This window comes from Carcharodon carcharias, chromosome 10, assembly GCF_017639515.1.
Source record: "Carcharodon carcharias isolate sCarCar2 chromosome 10, sCarCar2.pri, whole genome shotgun sequence".
NCBI classification, from domain to species: domain Eukaryota; kingdom Metazoa; phylum Chordata; class Chondrichthyes; order Lamniformes; family Lamnidae; genus Carcharodon; species Carcharodon carcharias.
In genome coordinates this window covers 23,567,487-23,587,243 of record NC_054476.1, presented here as the reverse complement: position 1 = coordinate 23,587,243, position 19,757 = coordinate 23,567,487, and the positions used below count along the sequence as shown (strand labels likewise).

The 19,757-nt window shown below is 40.8% G+C and overlaps 1 protein-coding gene across 5 annotated transcripts in view; it reads right to left on the bottom strand.

Annotated features, from left to right (window-relative positions):
• ano1a (anoctamin 1, calcium activated chloride channel a) overlaps positions 1-19,757 on the bottom strand; it is a 230,080-nt gene that overhangs the window by 62,073 nt on the left and 148,250 nt on the right. For 3 of the 5 annotated variants that reach the window (XM_041197457.1, XM_041197459.1, XM_041197460.1), the window contains 9 exons: positions 16,627-16,709; positions 16,490-16,501; positions 14,960-15,034; positions 14,141-14,218; positions 8,384-8,458; positions 5,499-5,700; positions 2,970-3,081; positions 1,970-2,027; positions 1,775-1,875 (listed from right to left, as the gene is read on the bottom strand). In XM_041197457.1, the coding sequence (XP_041053391.1) occupies positions 1,775-1,875; positions 1,970-2,027; positions 2,970-3,081; positions 5,499-5,700; positions 8,384-8,458; positions 14,141-14,218; positions 14,960-15,034; positions 16,490-16,501; positions 16,627-16,709 (796 nt within the window). The remainder of the gene's footprint in view (positions 1-1,774; positions 1,876-1,969; positions 2,028-2,969; positions 3,082-5,498; positions 5,701-8,383; positions 8,459-14,140; positions 14,219-14,959; positions 15,035-16,489; positions 16,502-16,626; positions 16,710-19,757) is intronic. The other 2 variants (XM_041197458.1, XM_041197462.1) reach the window with 1 other exon arrangement.

Sequence of the window (19,757 nt, the reverse complement as noted above, 5' to 3'; positions counted from 1 at the left end):
AGCTGGGATTTCTCTCAGAGTTGTAAAGGTTAGAAGGGAATTTAGTTGACACTCTCAAAATTATGAAAGAATATATTAGGAGAAACTCTTTCTACTAGCAGGAGAGTGGGTAACTAAGGATAATTGGCAAAAGAACCAGAGTGGAGATGAAGAGAATTTTCATATTATATATATTATTGCAGTTATGATCTTGAATGTACTGCCTGAAAGGGTGGTGGCAGCAGATTCAATTGTAATTTGCAAGAGGGAATTGGATATATACTTGAAAAAGGAAACATATGCAGGGTTGTGGGGAAAGAGTAGGGGGGTGGCACTAATTGGATAATTCTTTCAAAGTAGGCACATGCATAATTGACTGAATGGTCTCCTTCTATGCTAGAATATTCTATGATATGGTTGCAGCATTAGGAGAGGAGGTTTTATCTTTTTCTGATGGCTTCCAACAAGTCCAGGAATAATGCAATGAAGCACAACAAATCTATTTGGCTAGATGATATCTTGTGTTTTTTCTGTCTGGACAGTGGCCTCCTCGTTGGTATGTGGAGGAAGAAGTAGTGAGGAATAATGTGAGTTATTTAGGTTAAGTACTTTTCTTATTCATTCAAAATATACTTGTTTAATTGTAAGTGCTGATGATATCACAGGAACTGGCTGGGCCAGGTCACTGTGTTTGGCAACCTAAGGGAGTTGAAACAACATGCACTAGGAGACAAGATTCCTCAGATGATATGGGCGGATGTTAAATCAACTCCTTCTTTGCTCCGTGACTCTTTTTTAACCAGTTTCCCAACAACACGTTCACTCTAAACAAAAATATTTACCAATTCAATAAAACCCAAAAGAAAAAGATCAAACAAAACTGAGAAATGGCTTTTCATTGTTTAGCAGAAGGAGAAATCCTTCCATCCTGTTTGAGTCAGAGGTTTAGCGAGGTAGGACATCTACCACTGACTCCACCCCACACTAGCACAAATCCCAGATACAGGATCACTTACAAACTTGGGACAGGGGGACCTGTGGCTTTAGCAGTGCAATGAGGACACCTAACTCATGAAAGGTGACACCTTGCTAATTCAAGCCCAAAAACCAGATGGGCTGAAGGAAAAGAGGCACATTTTTAATTTTTGGAGACAGGAGACAATGGGCTACTTAGAAACTGCAGTCAAACCTTCAGTCACCAATTGCTGTACACTTTTGGATGAAAAGGCCCCAATTTAGGGCCAAGGCCTGCTCTCACCAGATGTAGGTGCCACTGGACAGCATTCCCTGGGTAGTTCGGGAATGCTTCCAGACGATCCCATGATATATCCATTGGGTTGCACCAAAGTTCTATCACCAACCCCACTGCATTGTGTTTGAGCAACAACTTGCTACTCCACAAAGTGTTAGAAGGTGTTTGTGTGACCAACACACACTTCCCAGAGTGAGCTCCTGATCACAGCCTTTTATTGTCACCAAGCAAAAGTCACAAAATCACAAGGTGAGTTACCTTGTGGTTGGTCTCATGCACTTTCCAGTGGTGGTTTTTTTTAACCAAGTGACACTGGCAGAGCCCAGAGAACAGGTTGGCTACCTAAACTCAGGGCTTGGACATGAAACCTGTGATGGGAGACCCCCAAAAAGTGGAGGAAGCTTAAATATTTGGGGTAAAAGAATACAATAAAGATATAGGGGAAGAAATATACAAAAAAAAAACCCCACATTTTCTTTCAAGCAATTTATCCACAGTCTTATGTCCTTCACTAGTATGCCCAGTATATAGTTAAATGCTTACGGAATGCCTATTTCAAACAGGTTGTTCTGAATCAGTTGTTTGCCCAGCATGATGATGCTCAGTTGAATGCAGAGTTCCATCAAGCAGCCTCCAGGTGCACACTGGATAAGAAACAGGACAAGGGTTAGTTATTTCTCTGATTTCAAGAGCAGTTTTAATTTATATTTTTATTTGGGGGAAAAAAAAATCACTTGCCTCTTCCATTCTCATGTGGCGAAAGATATAGGTATATTTTCCAGGTCGACCAGTGAACCTAGAAAACAATAATACTTCATTTTTACTACAAAAAGATATAAAGAGTAATTAGGTCAACAAGAGTTTCAAACTTGAAGGTGAACATTGGTTTATAGTATTAAATGCTCATCATAAAACTGTTTTTCATCTCCGCCAGCAACCTCATCCACCCCCAACCCCAATATGGTTTCAAAATAATTATTCATTCATGGGGTGCAAGTATCACAAACAAGGCCAACATTATTGCCCTTGAGAAGGTGGTGGTGGTGAGCCGCCGCCTTGAACCATGCAGTGTGTGAAGATACACCAGAGAGCACTTAGGGAGGGAGTTCTAGGCTTTTAACCTATCAAAAAGAAATACATATATTTCTAAGTCAGGGTGGTGTGTAATTTAGAAGGGAACTTGCAGGTGGTGGTGGTGGTGCCCACCTTCTACATGCTACCCTTGTCCTTCCAGATGGTAGAGGTTGAGAGTTTGGAAGGTGCCGTCAAAGATGCCTTGGTGAGTTGCTGAAGTACTTCCTGTAGATGATAAACACTGGTGCCATGGTGCACTAGTGATAAAGGGCATTAATGATTAAGTTGATGAACAGGACTGCTTTCCAAACAGGCGCTTGTGTCTCACAAAGATAACTTGGTACTTCTCAGCTGAAGCCCGAATGTCGTCCAGGTCTTACTGCATGCGGGCAAGGACTGATGCATTATCTGATCAATTGCAAAGTGAACTGAACACTACAAATCAACTGTGAATGTTCCCACTTCTGACGTTAAGACAGAGGGAAGTAGCTGAAGATAGTTAGGCCTCAGACACTGCCTCGAGGGCACAATTTGTAAGACTGCACATTACTTCAGACTACAACGCCAACTATTCTGACTATATTGAGTTTCCATTGTGTCACTGACTTCTTGCTAGGTTACCAAAATGTATTCCTTGCATGAAATTTATACCAAAATCACTCACCTGCCTTTGAAAAATGCAACATAAAAGATGGGGGTGTAGGCATTCACAAACTTCAGCAGAAAAGCCTTAAAAATTAATCTTTCTTCAAAACTTTTATCTGTTTTGGGAACCTCTAGAGTGGGGACAAAACACAAATGGAATCACTGTTTGACAAAAATAAACAGTAATTAACAGTATTTGACTAATACATTACTGCTAAATCCCACATGAACTATTCCAATGTTCTCCTGGAGAGCCTTCCACCTTCCATAAACTTCAGCTTATCCAAAACTCAGCTGCCCATATCTGAACTTACACCAAGTCCCATTCACCAATCACCTATGCTCACTGATTCTCAGTCTAGCAGTGCCTTAAAAATAAAATGCTCATTCTTAGGTTCAAATCTCTTCAAGGCTTCGCCCCTGACTTTTCCTATAATCTCCTACAAATGGTATGAGATTTCTATGCTCCCCAATTCCAACCTCTTGCACATCCTCGATTTCCATTATTCCACCAACGGTGACTGTGCCTTCAGCTGCTAAGGCCCAAAGCTCTGGAAGTGCTACCCTAAACATCTCTGTCTTTAAGATATTCCTTAAAACCTACCTCTGACCAAACTTGGGGTCACCAGCCCTAATGTCTCATGTTACGTCATGTGGCTCGGAGGTTAAATTGTTTGATAACACTTCTGAGAAGTGTTGGACATTTTAGTATGTTAAAGGTGCTTTATAAATGCAAGTTGTTGAAATCTAAAAAGAGCAGGCTAATTTGAATCCAATGTCCTTCTTACTTTTTATTCATTCATGGAACGTGGGAGTCGCTGGCTAGGCCAGCATTTATTGCCCATCCCCATTCGCCCTTGAGAAGGTGACCTAATTAAAATGGCCTGTTACGATCAGAGACTTGTTTATTCATAGAAAAGTTTTTCAGAGCATCGATCATAATTCAAAATATCAAAGAGTATTTAAAAAAGAGATGGTAAATCTCCACGATGATGTGGAACCTAAAATTTACAAGTATCTGGCAACGTGCAAGCTGTTCAAACAGCAACTAAAATTCAATTGGCCTCAAGATCCAGTTAAGCTACTTCATCATTGGGAAGCGCCTGAGCTGCAGCCTTAAAGGGAAAGGCCTGGGTAACAACTGAACATTGGAACTCTTCTCTCAATTCGAGATCACTGTGAGCAGGTACCAGGGAGACGTGATGGTATAGTAGCATTGTCACTGGGCAAATCATCCAGAGGCCCATCTGGGAACATGGGCTCCAATTCCACCACAGCAGCTAGTTGAATTTAAATTCAATTAAATCTGGAATCTGAAAACTAGTCTCAATAATGGCGACTATGACAACTATTATCGATGTTGTGAAAACCCGTCTGGTTCACTCATATCATCTTTATCCGGTCCGATCTACATGTGACTCCAGGCCCACGGCAATGTGGCTGACCTTTATCTGCCCTCTGAAATGACCCAGCAAGCCACTCAGTTCAAGGGCAATTGGGGATGGGCAACAAATGCTGGCCTTGCCAGTGATGCCCAGATCCTATGAAAGGATAAAGGAAAAAAATACAAATGTGAAGAGCAGTTAATGATGGGAAATAAGAAGGGAGGAACGATCATTGTAGGACCGTTAATCTTGGCGCATTCTCACCACTAAGTGCTAACATAACCATACTGGGGAGGTGACAGAAATAGCACACAAGAGGTGTCAAGCCAATGACAGTCTGTCAAGTTTTACACTTGACTTTGTATATATTTTTTAAATATCTAAATCATAAGAAGCCAAAGGCAGAGTGATTTTTAAATATCAAATGACTACACATTTAAATTAGAGACTGTCACAAAATGACAATGCTTTATATCAATTGTAAACGTTAAACTGATGAATGCATTAAAATAACTTGTTCAATAACAAATCTGTCTGTATCAAACAGATTGTTTGAAAATGAGGTAGTGGAAAGCAAACTAAACCATGATCTCCATGCTTTTACTTTTGTTTATCAGAAATCATGTACCCCAGTGATACATTAATGGGCCAGTGTGCTAAAATGAGTTTGCACTGATACTCAAACTGACATGAAAATAATTGGTCCAACACTTTTGTATCTTTGATCCCCACAGAGCTATAGCTCGCAATAACTGATGAGTGGGGTGGGAGGGAAAAAGAAACTATTATATCATGAGTCTTGGAGAATATCAACCAAATGTGGTGGTGAGGGAGAGATATAATACCTTTGAAGTATGATACTATTACATAAATGAAAGAATGCAATATTTCTGACAGCTTATGCATTTGTGTCAGATAATAGTAGGCTTTGAGGAATGAGAAATACAACTGAATTGCTCCAGTAAAAAAGAAAACAAGCACAAGTGCATCGAGCTGAATGGCCTCCCCTATTCTATAAACTTCTGTGCTCCCAGATGGTTTCGCAACCCCTAAACCCTATTTGAAATGTATGTATCTGAGACATTTAGGAGCTAATACAGTATCTAAAGTCATCAAAACTTACTGTGAGCAACCAAGGGCATCATTGTTAGTTCTTTCCTTACCAATTACTGTCAGCCATCTGGCAATGGAGCCATAGACTTCATCCAGAATGAGAATAACCACCAAGTTGATGATAACTGCAGTAGCTGTGACAATGACTCGGACATGGGCTTTGGCGTATGGATCAGGGCTCACAGCTATGGCTGCTGCAATGGAGATTCTGTACATGATCACTCCAAAGACTATAGCAAATGTCAGACCAATCTGGAGAAAGCAGACATTTTTGGTTAAAAACCCAAAAGCCTAACAAGTGATACAGACATGTGGTAAGAAATACTAGAGATGTGGTCTAGTTGCTATGTGTACCAGTATTGTGAATACATTTATATTCACATTAACAACTGCAGCAAGTACTGCACTGATTTGAAATTCAGAATTAAATATTGTGCACAGCAAATGAAACTTTTGGCTCCCTGAGAACACAGGCCAAATTGCACCTTATATTGAAACTGTATCAGGTATATGAGTATGTTGCATCTAGTTTTTGAAATAGGTAAAATTAGCAGCTAAATAAGTTGCATTTACATAGTGTTCAAAGACACCACAGAGCATTTAACAGGGTATTGGATAGCAGACGTAGGGTCGGAATTGATCAAATGGGAAGAGGTTGTCTTATAATTTTAAGATGAGAATCTGAAAGTTGATTCCCAGACTTTGAAAACCAGCAGAGCTTGGCAGGGGTAATGGGGATGTGGCCAGGTGAGGATTCTGCATGCAGAAAACTGGATGACTTGCTGATGAAATGGTAGGAAACAAGGAAGCTTTGGACAAGTCCAGCCAGGAGATGGCAGAAAAGTATATAGAAGTGGGTTTTCCATAGTAAGATGGAAGGGGGGTGGGTGTGGAAAATGAGGGGTGATGGTGTGGAAGTGAAGGAAAATGCTCTTGGTGATAGCTTCATGACACTGACATCTGACTTATTAATGTATATAATGTTATTGGAAATTATTATTTTTTTAAATAGAGGTTTAGTCTGTGGGTGTTCCCATGTGTGTCTTAACTGGATTAAAGCCAGCTAGTCTGGGTGCTTTGATGTATAGTAGCTTTGAGATGTAAACAGAGGAAGAGGTACATTGCATTTTGTTGAATAGAGCATTCAAGAGTTGAAGTGAAATCTTGCACCTAGCTGGGAGACACCAATCAATATTTATATTACTAATAAACTTGGTACTATGAAAGGAGTTCAAAGGGCCTGGTGATACAATGAAAATTTACATTCAAAGAGAAGTGCTGAGTATAACAAAAGAGAATATGTGTACGCGCGCAGAGCAGAGGCATGTCACATCAAAATAGCTGCAAGCTTACAACTGTCTGCAAAGGAACCAAACTGAAAAGGTATCTCATTTTGAATTGGTAAGGTGAAAATGCTTTGCCTGGCATCTGCTCAAAGTCTGTAGGTTATTGTTGCCTTCATGGGAGGTTAATTTGGGAATTTGTTAAAAGTTATGATAGTAATAATTTGTAGCCATGTGTATATGTTTAACTTGTTGTACGTTAATAAAGGTCTCATTTGGTTTGAGATAAAAAACCTCCCGAGACCTGGTGGTCATTCCTGAATTCAGAGTTGCATCCCAAACATACCAATTGAAAATATAGGTTATGACAGTTGTTTAAAGTTTCCCTCTGGGATTTTAAATAACTCAGCCTTTACCAACTGCTGTGTCATAACAGTTAGCGAGGAAGTTGTGTTCAGGTGAGTAAGTACATGGAAATGACTTTCAAGCCATAAAGTGTGAGACCTTTGTGGATCTAACAGGGGATTGCAGTGAATTGATTCCTTTTCTAGCTCCTGAGGAGTCTGCTCCTTTTGCAGCTACAACAACAGATTAGCGGTCACAGTGCTCTCAATTGTTTTAAGGGCTATTAGGTTTGCTCCCTTACAATTCAAACAAATGTATCTTACAAAGGTGCAACAGTATTAACATAACAAGAGGAACAAAAACCAGAAAAGGCTATTTGGTTAATACAGTCTCACCACTAAAATACCTTTTCCTTTTACAGTATTCAGTCGCATAATCTTTTTGGCTCTGCTACCCTGCTTGGCAGATTTTTCCAAACATTTATCACTCAAATTTATTCTTAATATCTGTTCTTAATTTTGCTTTCGCTAATTTCCTATAGTTCTATTCCAGTACTGATCTTAAATACTATCTGTATGTATAATATATCTATGGCGGTCTGTCCAATTTATTTCAAATTGTTGAGGGCCTCTAACCTTTCCTCATTATTTGCTCCTATTGTACTTGGGATCAGCCTTGATTCTCTTCTCTGCATCATCACTAATGCTTGGATATATTTTATTTTACGACATGGTGGACAGAACCAAATATCAGACTCCAAATGGTGCCAAACTGAAGCATTAATATGTCATAAGATTTTTAAAGTTTGTACTCTGCTACTGTTAGCTGTATATCATAGCATTCTAAATCATACACTTATAAAAAAGGGTTTTGATGGTGTAAAAAGGAAAAAAAAAGCATTTCCAATAGAGGGTCAGTAACTGAAGGACACAGATTTAAGATAATAGGCAAAATTAGAGCGAAGATTAGGAGAACTTTATTTTTTGTGCAGTGAGTGGAGGAGTTGTGGAAGCAGATTCAATGTCAACTTTCAAAAGCAAATTGGATAATATTTGAAAGAAATAAAAGATATGCAGGGCCACGGGGAAAGAACAGGGTAGTGGGACTAATTAGATAACTCCGTCAAAGAGCCAACACAAGCACAAATGCCAAATGGCCTCTGTGCCATGTCATTTTTTAAATAACTCGACTCATATACGCAATGGAACTTTGTGAACATGCATAATGTTGCAAGGTCCCATCATAAACCATAATTTTATCTGTAATACAGAATACCAAGCTTTTTAAATATTTACTTATATTCATACCATAAATAGAACAGCGACGATATTGGTTATGTAGGCTGGAGTACGGTCCCTCCAAGTCAGCTTCTCCTTTTCAGTCTAAATATAAGCAGAACCAGTTAAAAAAAAGTTAATCCCTCAAAGCTATCTTTCAAGTCAAAGATGTGCTAGGAGCTTCTGCTCAAAATAAGTCCTTATCTGAATTATGAAGTCCATCAGATTTCACCTGGGTATTATTTAAATAATATAGACTATTAGGTACAAATGACACCTTATATGTGTGATGGGAACTATGCACTGGAACTAAAATCAAAAAGGTCAATCCATTCAAATGTCTTATCTACTCTGCCATTCATGGACATTGCATGGCAAACCCAGATTCCCCTGTGCTTTTATAAAACTGCTTCTTTTAACTGTAGTATTCCAAACAACTTAAAAAGTCAAGGGTGTAACAGATCACAGAACTTTCAGTACAGGAGCCAGCCATTCAGGCCAACTAGTCTGTGCTTGTATGTGTGCTGCACAGGAGTCACCCTCTACCCTGCTTCATCTAACCCCCTACCTGCATATCCTTCTATTCGGTAACTTCATTTCACAATGATCTATGTTTTACTTTGCTTGCACCACATTATTAAATGACTATGCCATTATATCACTCTTTCCATGTTGAAGCAAACTGGTTTTGGATGAACATCAAAACAAGAGGCAGACTGATGATCTGATACTTGAAAAACATTGAAGCAAAGGCTGACAGATCAGTTATCGTGAAGACTAGCTTAAAGACTAATGAAAAAAAAAACTGGACCAGTTGTAATGTTAGAAAGAGACTCATCACTGAAGGCTCTACGTGCATATGTAAAAAGTATTCTGTCAGGCATACTCTATTGCTGGACAGAGAGCAATCTGCAACTTGTGGTATAACTGAGGTCTGTGCTCCGTGCAGCATGTTTGGTAGAACAGTACTAGAAAGTTGTAACTTTTGAGATTTTATGTGGGACAAATAAAAGTGTTCTTGCATGATGGACAAGAAAGTATCTGGAGACCTCTGCCTCCATGCAATTGAGGCTGCTTTTGCATTCAGTCGCTAATACAAGGTACACTCTCACTTATCTAATTGTAGGTAGAGCATCTCCAACAATGGCTTCTCTTCCTGCTTTTGCAACATTACCTCCTGCGACTCCGAGAGGGATTCCTCCCCCGCTAACTACTTGGTGCCACTTGGGAAAGATCATCCTGCAGATGGGGATTAACTTCCATGTAAGCACTGATGACACCCAGCTCTTTCTCCTCACATACAGACAACTGCTGAACTGCTTCAGAGCGGTCAGCCTGCTTGTATGGCACCCAGCCTTGCAAGGGCTGCATTTTCCTCTGGGTGTTTGTTATTTTCTTCCAGTTGTGGGTGATCACCTCAGGACTATGCCACAGATGTCAGAAGTTTGCCACTGATCCCATCTCCCATGCTGGCCACCATTTCTGGCTGAACCTGACTGCTGGCAAACTCCAACTTCTTGTTAATTCTGCTCAGGACACAGTACGGCTACAGTGCTTGGGACAAATGCATCAGCTTCTGGACAGTTCATTTTTAGCGTCACTAGAGTACGCAACGTAAAATGGACAATTAAACTAAATGTATTACACTTCTCCCAAGGCCTGTTGAATAGATTAAAAATGCAAGAATCTGACATTCAAGGTAGAACGCTACCAACCAAGTTCATTAGTTTCTTCCCACAACTTAAATTCTGAAGTTACATTGCATAGCTTTATTCTGGAATATTCTTTTTATATTCACACGTGATGAAAGTAAATTTGAAAGAGGGGGCTGTTGAAAGGCTGGAAGTTTTAGCTATCAACTGAAAAACATGGAAATCCATGGTCACATATTCTTGGTTCATTTGGGAGGTTGGAGGAATGAGGGAAGATGGAGAACTGGATGCTATAAACTGTTTTATGCCATCAATATTGAAATAATATATTGTCAGGATCAGCTGCCTGTTTTGACACACCAGATAGATGGGCTACCCCCAGTCTTGTTAATTCAGAGATAGCATTCAAGTTCATGGATTTTTACATAGAGTTAAGACGGTGAAGTGCAACTCAAGAAACTGGAGAATAAAAACCTGTATTGAATCTGCTAGATTGGTTACTTATTGCTTATCCTTTGGCGTGATAAAGGCTTGTACCCCAAAGTTTGAAGCATGATCGCTTTGAAATAAGCGAGTGATCAAGATTGGTTCATTCAAAGCTCTTTTCACGTAAGCTGACCAGCCTATGCACACAAAAGGTGTAATCTTATGGAGGCAACGGGGGTCTTAGTTGCTGGCTAGAGGACTGGTAAGACCCCAATGTCTCCTCTTTTCAGGAAGGCTCGTCGCATCTTGTGCCACTCAGGCACTTAACAGGCCAGTGGCGGGTCTTCCTACCAGGATCAAGGACCCAGGGGCAAAAAGTCCCAGCTACCAAAAGCTGCTGGTCAGAAGCTGGCAGTTCTTTTGCACTCAGTTGCGCCACCAGTGAGGTGGTGGCTGCTGCCAGTATTACACCCACCTGAGGCCTCAGATCGAGGGGGGACCCAGGTACAGGTGAGTGATAGCAGAATAAAGGATGGAAGGAGGGTGTTGGCTGCAAGGGCAGGGAGCTGGCTCTCAGTTGACTCCCTCTGCCTGATGCTGGGTCCCTCAATCAGACACCGAGCTCCTTTGAACAAAGGATCCCCCCCATGCCCCCCACCACCCCCCAACCATGGAACCCAAAGCAAACATGCTAGGATTTGCTCATCATGTTCCTCTCATGGCGAGTCCCTGACCTGCTGCTGGGTTAATACCAGTGGCGGTGAGATAAGGCACAAGTGGGCATATTTAAGTGGGTATTAATTGCTCACAGGGGCCTCAATTGGTGGCAGGGAAGGCAGGCCATCCATAGGCCTTTTGGTCTGGATTTAAATCAGTGTGGAGGCAGGAAGGTGGCAGGGTCCATACTCACCACCCTCCTGCCAAACTCACCCCAGGGGAGGCACAAGATTCCACTCAAAGTTTTCCATCCTTGAATTGCCCTTGGTGCCAGCTCCTGTACCAGTTTTTCCTTCAGCTGGGGGTGGGTGGGGGGAGGGGGGGGGGGGGGGGGGGATAATCTAGACGTACACTTGAGATCACCTGGTAGAAAAGCATAGGCCTCACCCTGACAGTCAGAGATGGAACAAGTAATTGCCATTGAACCCCCTTCTTTGCTAGTTTCTCTCCCTCCCTGCTGTTGTTTTCGGTAAAGATGCTCGTGCTCTTGTACATTCGAATTATCCATCAATTCTTCATCTCATTCAACCAACTAGGCAAAGTGCTGCAGGAAGAGGCATCACATCCAACCTACAGCACAGAATCAGGACAACTGATGTATGCTGGTGTCATACTCCATAAAATCCTCCTCTCACTCATTGGCTTGAGCCTTACATTCTCCCTCCCCCCCCCCTCCAGTGGGTTTACAGGTGTGAGGGCATGTACAATTCCTCTAATGGCCTTCCCACAGGGCTCCTGCCCACCCAGACCTCTCCACAATTTTATGGAGACACAGGTGAGGCCTAGGCCTGCCTGCCCACCCTAGCCCCAGTTAAGGCCCTTAAGTGGGCAATTAATGACCACTTGTGGGCAGTTTCCCAGTTTAGGGTCAGGGGAAGCCCAAAAAGTGACTCTGCTCAGACGGGAAGGGAATGGGAGGGAGGGGGGGCAGTTGGTCGCCTCCATCAACAGCCTGCTTTCAACATCAGGCACACTCCCCCCACAAGGTCTTCACCTTGCGGATGATCCCTCTCCTCCTAACCTCTATGCCAACACCCCCACCCCTCCTGTGCCCACTCTCCTGGAACTCACCTTCTCTCCCTGCCCTGAGACCCCAACAACCACCTGGTCCTGGACCCCAGGACTTAGACTCTGGGGACTGCTTGAGGTGGGATTTCTTTTGTACTGAGGGGTGGGAGTCCCACTTCCAGTCAATTAACACTCGGGGTGTTAAATGGCTGTGTGGCAGCCAGTATTACCGGGGATGCATTAGTCGCCAACTCCTTGGAAACTCCACCATCCTAAAAACCCTGAGCATTGTCATCTAATCCCATCAGAATAACCTACTATTCCTTTCACCCTTAACTGTTTATCCAGCTTCCCTTTAGATGCATCATGCTGTCTGCCTCAACTTTTCCTTAAAGCAGCACATTCTACATTCTCGCCACACTTTGGGTCAAAGCATTTCTCTTGAATTCCCTATTGGATTCATTAGTGACCATCCTGTATTTGTAGCATGTAGCTACAAGAGGGAGCATAATATTTTTCCACATCAACTATAGATATTATCTTAAAGACTTGTATTAGATGACTCCTTAGCTTGACCTTTTCTAGACAGAATAACCCCAGCCTGTTCAATCTTTCCTGATACTTATAATCTCTCTCAGTTCTGGTGTCATTATTGTAAATTTTTTGCATCTTCTCCAGCGCCTTGATATCTTTTTATAGTACGGAGAATGAAATTTTCATAGCTCTTCAAGAGCAGTCTAGCCAAGATTCCATACAAGTTTAAAATGACTTCCCTGCTTTTCAATTCTATCCCTTCAGAAATGAATTCCAATGTTTTGTCTGTTTTTTTAATGGCCTCATTAATCTGTGCCACTACTTTTAGTGATTTATATATCTGTATCCATACATACTCTCCCTCATTTAGATTAGTATTCAAGCAGCATTTAGCTGCCTTATTCTTCTTACCAAAATGCATCACCTCACATTTAGTGGGTTTAACTCTATTTCAGGTGAACCTGAAGTACAAACATCGCCACAATAATGAATTAAATGAACAAAAGTACCCACTTTACAAGTTCTGCACTCCATGTTTGCTAATAAATTGCTGCCATCACCTCCCATTTAAATAGTGGGACACCTTTCTCTTACACTTTCCACTAAGCTTGGCAATTACACGATTGCAGTTTTGTTTCAGGTCCTCACCAGTTACGTGCAAATTCAAGCTGTTTCATATGACCAATGTACGGCATTAAATAAGGACAAACTTCAAAACTAGAAGCTTAGCACACTTAAGTCCCTGAGTGACTATTGCTACAACATATTAAGCTACTGCTAGTCAAGCATCACAAATCACATCACATGGTGCACAATGATCGCTAATCACATGCGCAGTGGCAACCACACTAAGGTGACTGGGAACAAAACTGAATTAAAAGGTGTCTATACAATTACTCGCATGCACAGCCATTCTGAATGCGCTGTATTACCGACTATCAGATAATTTAACAAAGTGAAAAAGTTTTGAAAAATAAAAACAAGTAGCTTGTTGAGAAAGACTGGAACTTCAAAATGTGATTATGCTCCTTCAAAATTTAGGTAAATTTTGGTACAAATGCTTCACTCACTTGTTTATGGAACAAACATATAATTTAATTTAACAAAGCTTTATTACAAATAGAACACTCATGGTTGTGTGCCAGCAGCTGAGGGAGATGAGCCAAACCAATACTCCTTGAAGATGTTGGTAATCCTAATAGGAAGCACTTCAAACCAATAACCTTACAGGGCAAACTGTTTTCATATCTTCTTATCGACAGTAAACTGAACCTGCAAGAGTTGTTTGATGAAATTACATAGTGATTGCAATAGCAGCTGACATTAACCAATATATTTTACTGCAGTGAATGGCACTTTTATTTATCCTTTTAAATAAACGACCTTGGCCCCATGTCTTTCTGAACAAACTTGAAAAAAAAAAATAAGAAGCCTTATATTCAGTTAGTACCAATTTCACCCCGGCCATGGCAGACCAAACTCTGTTTTTCCATTTGTTTGGCTGTTCTTCCACTGCTTCCGATGACTTCTGAGGTCAGGCAGAGAAAAGGACCACATAGGCAGTGTTAAATTCAGTCACACAGCATTATCACAGACTGACAAAGGGATCCAATGTCAAGCTATTTAAACTATTAAACGTTTTTGAAAGGGGAATGGAAGGGGGGAGGGGGGAAGCTTTTTCCTTGGACCCAAGATGGTGAAATGTTGAAATTCACTTTTAAACCCAGCATTAGGCATCAAGCTCCTTCAGGCCTAGTATAAAATGCGTCAGATGAACAGTGAAGCTCCATCCACTTACTTCTGACAACATGTCATTGCCCCAAATCAAGAAACGCATCTCAAGTTTAACAAGAGTAGATTTTCCCCTTTACCTAAGTAGCCATCAGTGAGGGATCTCTGTAAGGTCAACAATAATAGGCAGTTTCATGCTGGGTTGAACCAGCCGGTCTCACTTTATGATGCAGCCAGGGAGAAGATGTTCAATTCAACAGGCTGGATGGGATTCGAACCCTAATCTCAGATGTGGAAGGACAATGTTACAATAGACTGTATCAACCTGTCCCAGAGTATCAAGTTATTAAATAAAGCATAATTATTAATTTACAACTATAGTAACTACATGAATGTGTCTTGGAAAATAATTACATAAATCAATGAAAATAGTGAACACAAAAGCTCTGGCATTTTTCAAGCAGGCCTTTGTAAAAAATATTTCACCAAGTCTAAAGATAAAATGCAAAGTTTATTTGTATTGAAAGTTCACCCATACCTCTTCCTTCTTTTGAAGTTCTTTCTTCAAAACTTTAGTCAGAACCCTGGCCTCATATTCAGGCCGTGGATGATCCTATGCATTTCCAAAGACAAGGGAAAAATCTCTTAGCATATAGAAATTGAAAGAAACATTGAAGTGAAAGCTATATAAAAAAAATTACTAAAATTATGGCCATTTCTCTTTACCCCAGCCTTCACCTGCCATTAAATCATTACTAGAACCAACCCTTATTTTTTTTGGACCTGGCACAAGAGCCATCACAATGGCTCAAACTATACTGGGATGAACCAGCAAAAAATGTTCCTTTCATTGAATCTCACCAATTTAGAATTGCCTTTGGTGACACTCAAATATGGTCAAGCAGCAAGGGTTGACTCTCAGTTTACATAATTTTTTGTTAGAAAGCCATAACGTTTACCAGTTGCTGCCCAAAATTTATACAGCATCCGCTGTTCTATACATTTTCACCTATTGCCTTTGGTTTGTTGACACGAAGCAATAACCTCCATTTTACTGTCAGAAAATGCCACTTACAGAAGGCTCCTGTCTGCTTTTTTTTTTAAAAAAAAACTCCTCACCGAAAGAAAAAAAACAGTAAAAACTGGGAAATAAGGATACTGGTTCGAACTGGTATTGTATACCTGAAAATGGAACACCAGTAAAACTGGGAAATAAGAGTACTGGTCCGAACTGTTTTTTCTCCTATTGGGAATTGCTAACTGGAAAACAACATTCTAAAAAGGGGTGACACCAATTGTACCAATACCTATGATCCAAAGGCACGTACATACGAGAGAGAAAACATCAAATAAAGCTCAAGTCATGAACTGGATGCTGAAATTCATAATTCAGATTTTGAAATTACTAGCAGTGAGGGGGATGCAATTCTTGCTGTGGTTATGTGGGAAAGCTTGCCGCAGTTATCATCTACACTGGCAGAAGGGCTTATTCAAATATTGTTTATATCTGATGTTAAGAGGGTGCACAGCTCACCAATTGGACAGGAAAGGAATATGTTTCCAAGGCAGCAATGACATGAGGATACAAAAAAGTGGAAAAATGAAAGCCCGCCCCCCCCCCCCCTCACCCAAAACATGTTTCCAGATGTTTCAGTGCTGTACTTTTTATTGGATAGCTTGATTTTTAAGGGCACTTGTTAAAAATCTGAAAAGGGGAAATCATAACTGAGCAGCAATTAGCACCACCAGGTCCCCCAATTTCTAATTAACATAATATTGTCATCATTATAGTCCTGAGATCCCAATGTCAGATAAGTCACCCAACTGATTGGCCCACGGGGAAGATTCTCTCACTCTGGAAGGTAAAGAGCCCAACATTAAAAGAATTCTTATCAGTTACACAAAGTACTGTATTTTCCTACATAGAAAGATCAGCAAAAGCACAAAAGCTTAAAAATGCATTGGATTAAATTCCTGCCCCCACCCACACCCTTCATACAAGTATACAGGAGCATAATTAGGCAAGCTTGTAAAAGATATACAGTATTTAGTTTTAAAAATTTCCAACCTTTAATCGTTCCTTCAGGCAGTCAGCAACAGAAGAAGAAACAAGTATTATTAAACTGCAAAAAATAGTGACAAAAGATAGTTTATTTAATACAGATTTAAGGATTTTTTTTTAGAAAACATTTTTTGAAGGCTAACCTCCTCCTCTTCAAATCCGGTAAGATCCCATTTGTATATGAGCCTCATTTGGCATCTTTTCCAATGTTCCAAAAACATGGCAGCTGGAAGCAGAATTGTCCTCTATTAAAATACTGCTCTCTCTCAGAAATAAATTAAAAAATACAAAAGGATTGTTAATAAGTTGAAGTCATTTTTGTAAAGAAGAGTTTAAAATCATTATTGCATGGTTCCCTCTCCTCTTGGCACATGAGTTTCAGTGATAAGAATATTTCCTTCAAATGGAAAAATTGAGGAGATTTTCTGGGGTCAGTATCATGACATTTGAAGTATTTTCAGAAGAAGAAATGGAAACATTTTGGATTGGCTAACTCCGTGCGTATTCATATTACAGCTATATTTCAATATAAAGCAGAAGCCACAGCCTTTGGCTCTCGTCACAAATTATGTTCCCTAACCACCTGCTCCAATACTCTCCTTGGAAAATGTCTGAGGCTGAAGCAGACCTTTTGCAACCTTGGTGCCATTTTTGACCACAAGATAAGCTTCTGACCCATTACCAAGATAGCCCACTTCCATCTCTATGATACTGACCATCTCTGCCCCTACCTCAGCTCTTTCCACAAGATTTTTAAATCACTTGTATCATTCCAATATACAAACAATTGGAAATATCTCAGTCCGGATAGAGATAGAGCCAACTCCTGCTCATTCCAATTTCCATAAGCAAGGTTGATTTTTAAATAGAAGTTTTTCTTCTGGCCTTGTGTTGCCCAATAGGACTTCGATGTTTGCCAAACTTGTGGTGGTCAGGTCACCATAGTCGCCACATGATAAGACATATGAACAAGGAGTAGGCCATTCAGCCCTTCGAGCCTGCTCCACCATTTAATAAGATCATGGCTGATCTGATAGTAACCTGAAATTTGCATCCCACCTACCACCGATAACCAAACACCCCCTTGTTTACCAAGAATCTATCCACCTCTGCCTTAAAAATATTCAATGGCTCTGCTTCCATCACCTTTTCAGGAAGAGAGTTCCAAAGACTCATGACATTCTGAGTGAAAAAATTTCACCTCATCTGTTTTAAATGGGTCACTCCTTCATTTAAAACAGCGACCCCCTAGTTCACACTCAAATACATTGATGCGCATAAAAATGCATAATCTTCTGAAAATAGGTTTGGGACTTTAAACTATCAGCACGCAAGACCAGCATACTCACCAATGGAGCCAGAAGAACATCTTCAAAAGGGTTTTGCAATCCCAACTGTTCCAAAAAGCAAGCCTGATGTAAACAGTCTTAAAAGGTGGTGGTGACGGCAATCTGTTAACTGAAGGGCTCCATTTCTGACAGTGTGTTCCAGTTTATTTCAAAAAATTAAATTTCCAGAGTAAACTGTCTCTATTTTATCAGAAATGGCGACACTTGGGGAAGGAAAAGAATCGACAAATCTCTTACGCATTGGCTTCTGTGCTCTGGCTCTTGCTCTTGCTTGCTTACACTTGGTTACCTACTATTTCTGAATACATTGGCCAGCATTTGCTGTTCGGAGTGGGGGGGTGGTGAGACATGCATGCCAACGTGTAAAACAATGCATGGCAACGTTGGGCGTGCGTCCCGATGTCACTCCAATCTTTCGTTTGGCGTATGGAGTCAGCTACGCACCCTAACTGTCAAAGACCTGTTAAGGCCATTAATACAGCAATTAACCAAATTAACAGGGCTGCCCGTCAAACCTTCAGGTTGGTGGGCAGGGGAAGAGCCCAGGCAGCCGTCCCAATTTTCATGAAACCTCATCCATGGGCAGGAATGATGGTTCATGAAGGGCTTAATAATTAAATAAATGTCTTTTCCACTCTCCATAAACATGAGCCTCAGGGAAATTTCTGTGCTCTTTCTCACGCATGTGTGAAAGAGTGCAGGCCCTGACACTTTCTTCACCCCCCCCACCCCCGAATGCACAGGTAGCGCTGAGCGCTTCCGAATACATGTCATGCTGGGCCGGCCTTAATTGGTGTAAAATGGTAGTGCGCAGCCGATTGAGGGTGGTGATTGGCCCCGCGCCCACTCCCGATGGGCCCACCTGGGAGAAGATTCTCCTCATTGAATAGACCTTTGGCTCATGGCCAACTTCCTGTAACCTCTCCTTTAATGCCATTAGTGCCCTATTCCTTTAGATTGGTCACTGACAGTTTTATTAAGATGAGGGCTGATCACGTTTGGATGTTGCTGCACCACCCCAGTTTGCTGCACATTTCAACCCTCATTGGCAACCATGCAGTGCTGTTCATCCCACATACATCTCAGCTGTTTTGCTAAAAATACCAACTACTAACTAAACAAAACCAAGTTCTTCAGTTACAATCCCGTGCCACTAGATTGCCAAGAAAATTGAGAGCAGTGAGATTGCTGTCTCTCTGCAAACTGGCCCTGCTTTCACAGTGCTGCACAGAGCAGTCCAGCAGGTCCAAACATATCATCGTTTCACTGCACCCAGAGAGAACAGGAACAGAGCTGGTAATAAGAGACAGACTATTTTTGTTTCATTGAGCAAGTAACCCTTCAGATTCCAGATCACTAGTAAAGCAGCAAACTATATTCTGTTAAGCAGAATCGTGGGCTGACTGACACGTTGCTCCTTTCAAACAATAATATGGTTGATTCTACCTTGCTTAATAAGGGATGGACAACAAATAGTGATCTAACAAATGACACTCATACCCACTGCTGCAACTTTGACACAACTCAGTATTGTGTGGTTCAAAAAAGGAACAGCACCAATTCACCATGTCTATCATGGATTTTTCTCATGTCACAAGTGTATTAGACAACATTGTTTTAGCCAATATGCCACTTACGTGAATATTGCGTTACTTTAGGAAGTATGGATTCTTAATCACCAGTCTCTGGTATCAAAATTCTCAGATTCAACCAATAGGAACAAGCAGGTCTATTGAACCAATAATTGGGTGAATCTATATAAAAAAATGCTTTTAACAGATAATGAAAGTTATTAATGAACTAGTACACTCCAAACTCCTGCTCTCTTCAATGTGGACACACCTCACTTTCCAATATGCATAATTTCACAATTACTTACAACTATCGTTTCTTATCACATTTACTGAGCCATATCCCTCGAAATA